A 4053-nucleotide genomic window follows, 5' to 3' on the forward strand; every position below is an offset into this window, starting at 1 on the left:
CACTTGCATGGATAAAAAGAATAACTAGTCATAATGATGGTTTTAGTCACAAGGACTATATGAAGCAGTATGTGAAATGTTAGCTTTAAAACTGTTTTGCCTCTTATATTTGAAAGAATTCTTCAAGTTAAACTTATGGAAAAATAATACTTTATAAGAAAAATATTTACACGGTAAATTGAGACACAACTACTATTTTAGATCATTTTACTCTCATTTTACTTCCTTATTTTTGTAGTGTTAAGAGCCATACACAGCACAGAAAGTTATAAAGGATAATGTTTAATACCAGTCTAATGAAATACAAAACATTTTCACTATGACCCCAAATGAAAATTTTTAGTACAGAGTTCTTTTAATTCAGTTCAGTTCCTTGATCTTATTTTTCACACAGCTCTACCAGCAGTTGTGCCAGCACAACAGAAGGGATGGCACAGGGTGGGAACAGCAGCCGGGGGGAAGCAGGGAAGAAGGAGTCGGAACCATATAAATTAACCTTGCTGCTAAAGAAACGTGTCCATTACCAACATCAACACATACAGGTAGTGCTGCTCCCCTTTACCGGAATTGCTTATAGAAATACAACTAAATGGGACAATTTACAGCTGCAAAACCTGGTCTAAATTAGTGAAAGAAAGTTACTAGCTGAAATTGTATTTTTTAATATGTTACATAAACACACACATGCACAAAGTTAATTGGAAAAGATTACCAGCATGACAATATTCTTACCAGTATTAGTCAATAGAGTAGGTGAGGTTCAGCTTTGAGCAAAAGACACACCTCTTGAAGAAGGAGGCGATGGGGAACAGAGAAAGCTGTCATCTTCAGGGATAGATTCAACAGCTGACAATGATTTGTAATACTCATCCTCTCCATCCAGCACTTTGATTTGGCTTGAAAGAGAACAAACAACATTTATTAAGTTAAAAAATTAATTCTGTCAATATCTCCAGAAATAGAAACTTCTCTGTGGATGTGAAAATGAAGAGTGCTAATACAAGAAAGGAAAATAAAAGACATGATGATTTGATGAGAAAGACATAGCTTTTATACATTCACTTTGCTATTACTTTTTTATGATTATATTCTGAATGGTTCTGAGGATCAGTGAAATGCAATATTGTCTCTCAGTTTGAGTGTACAGAATGGTAGACCAACTATTTGCACCAAACGGGCACTTCATTTGAGAAATGTGGCTTTTTTGTCTGTATATGTTCCACAAGTACAGTATGATTCTGGTAATGTATTTCAGCTGATGATTTGCTGTGAATACAAGCCAAAGACCACATCACCAATTTTTGGGGAAAGTCCTATAGACATCAAGGGGCTTTCATTTTCCTGTGGTGTATGATGAGCACTGCAGTCCCATATTAGTGTTTTTATTCCCTGAAAAGTAATACATACTTTTTTAAACTAGGGGAGGGAGATAAAATAAACGAAATCTTGTGCAGTCCTGCAAAATGTTAGGCTTTAACCTTGACTCAAAGACCTCCTATTCAAACAGTTATATTCAGAAGATTAATTAAAAACAGAGGAAATAATACAGAAAGTTCTTGTATATTTTTGGAGTTGATGCATTTGCATGACCAAGCATCCATCAGTTCTCTCAGGTTCATGTGATCAGTCAATTAAATATTTTTGGCAATTCTATAGTAGCCAGCCTGGCTTTTGTAAATTGTTTTCAGTGATTTCCACCTATCACCAGGTGATAACTGCTCATGTGACAATGAGAACTGACACAGTTTAACAGAGAAGGAGCAACTCCCTTTTGGGCTGAGTGGCCTCTCTGTCAGTTCTTAAAATGTGCTCCCCCAGGACGGCTGAAGCTTATTGCCAGTGTACTGCTGAAAAGCTGGCAGGGCTTCCATCCGTGTTCTAGGTCAAAGCACTTCAGTTTCAACATCCTTCATCTGGCACCTCTCGCTAGTGCTACATGCACTTAAAAACATGAAGAAAACTTTTTTTTTGTAGTAGTAGTACTCAGAGAGAGATAGGGAGCATATTTTGTAAGAATCAGTTCTAGTGTCTGCAGACAGCAGTACATGCAAGTTTTACATTTGCTTCTGCAGAAAATGTCCAACGTCAAGGCACAGAAATATGTTAATTGTTTATTTTTAGAAACCTCTCTAGAAAGTTTTGCATATTCTGTAATATCACAAAGGACTTCTTCTGTTTACAGTTGCTTAGAACTAAGAAGATAGATATTTACCCAAGTTTTCTTGGCTTCCTCTTGCTCCCTTGATATTCTAGAGTTCCCTGTGGAGAGGGCCAAGAACACACAGTCAAAGCAAAGCAGCAAGTCGTTAATTTTTAATTCAAAGTGATTTTGTGTTGAATGCAAGCAGATGCTGATAATATCAGAAGTCACAGCATAATTTTTTTGATCAAAGGGCTCAAGTGAGCCTGATGAAGCATGCATCTTGCTCGTCTTTGATAAACCACATCAATTATTCACCGTGAAGGCAGACATCCTGACATGAAAGCAACAGATAAAGAGCATAAGCACATGTTCAAGACGAGAGCAGAAGAACGTGGGGGTGGGGCTGGAGGGGCTGAAACAGGTATTAATAACAGAATTATTAACTGGAAACAAAGCCAGTAAAACAGCTTTATTGCCACTTTGAACTCACATTTAACTGGTTATAGTACATGTTGTCCTCAGGGCTATTCAGCATTTTGGGCTGCTGACATCGTCGACGAGGTGTTCTCAGCTTCTGTTCAAGACAGTTTTCTGAACCTACAGCAAGATAACACAATTTAGTTTTAAGCTGTGCCAGGTGCTCTGAACGTCTTAGCGTATTTTAGTCTGTAAACAGTCTTTTCTTCTGTCCTGTTTGGTCCTGGATTTTTTAGCAAGTCTGTCCCATCTAAAGTAAGCACACAGAAACGTGAGGATCTTTGTTTTCTCTTTTGAAACTTAGTTCAAACACAAGTTTTTAAGCAGAACTTAACTTTTATAACATTTTTTAGTCTTTCAAATATCTATATCACACAACTCCTTATTCCTTTCACACTTTATCTTCCTATCTTCTGTTATCTAAGCAGGAAATGAGGTATATTGTGACTAGCTAGGATATATCACTCAGCAGCAGCAAAACCGTTTTTCTACAGTAGACCGTAATAAAGCCTTTTGAGTGATGAGACTTAGTCTATTATCATCATTTTTATTATATAAAAAGGCTACCTTCTTGACATGGCTCTCTGTTTCATCAGAGTAATTGGACTGGTTTGAAATTATGCTTTCTTAATACAATTTGTGATGTGCTGTAAAGTAACAGTTGCTTAAAGTCATCTGGAAAGCCGAGTTTAAAGATGAAGGAAATATTTCAGAAGGGGTGGATTCTGAAAAGAACTAACAACTCTTTTATTCCTTTTTTTTAAATTAAGGAAAAAAGACATTTTGGTGTGCTGTACTCTATTTTACTAGGCGTTTTCTGTGGCACATCCTCTAGATTACCAGCACAACTATTTTCAGAATAAATCAGAATGACTAGGTTACTAAAAGACACTGTGAGGGGTAAGGAAAGGTCATTTACTTTTCAAATAATTCTCCCAATGTCTTTGACTTTTCTGATATCTCCCTGTTCAAAATAATTTTAGTGACAGTACGAATATAAAGAGGGTTTGGTGGCACTGAAGGAAAAATACACATCTTATCACATTCGCATTCCATACTGCACGGGAAACTTGCTCCGATACAAAAGACCAGCACAAGGATCAAGTAGCATGAGTTCCTTTAAACACTTCAAAACTGAAGTCAATATGGCTTGTGTGGATGCAGGGCTCTAATCTCACAAATCCATTTGTAAGATCTGGCCTTAAGGAGCAGGTAATATTACAAAGGAGGTTTATTGTACACCCAGGTTTACAGTTTGCAACCATTGTACTTTTTGCAATTACTGGGTGAGGTAGAGGAGGCGGTTGAACTTCAGCCTTTTCAGCCAAATGACTGACGGTTCTGGGAGATTTTCTATCTTTCACTGTCTTTCTCCCTCTCAACAGTAAAATTTGAGAGATATTAGTTTCCTCTCAGTGTGGTACTGCAATGTC

General features: G+C 37.1%; 1 protein-coding gene across 1 annotated transcript; it reads right to left on the reverse strand.

Moving 5' to 3' along the window:
• Positions 1 to 255: 255 nt before the first annotated feature.
• Positions 256 to 2740, reverse strand: LOC104166406 (myosin-IIIb-like; the record flags this gene model as incomplete). Its single annotated transcript, XM_009706308.1, has 3 exons — positions 256 to 896; positions 2213 to 2259; positions 2634 to 2740. Coding segments are annotated over 3 exons (290 nt in total), but the record flags the coding sequence as incomplete, so codon positions are not given.
• Positions 2741 to 4053: the final 1313 nt, after the last annotated feature.

The sequence above is a fragment of the Cariama cristata genome, unplaced genomic scaffold (assembly GCF_000690535.1).
Source record: "Cariama cristata isolate BGI_N322 unplaced genomic scaffold, ASM69053v1 scaffold39698, whole genome shotgun sequence".
NCBI classification, from domain to species: Eukaryota; Metazoa; Chordata; class Aves; order Cariamiformes; family Cariamidae; genus Cariama; species Cariama cristata.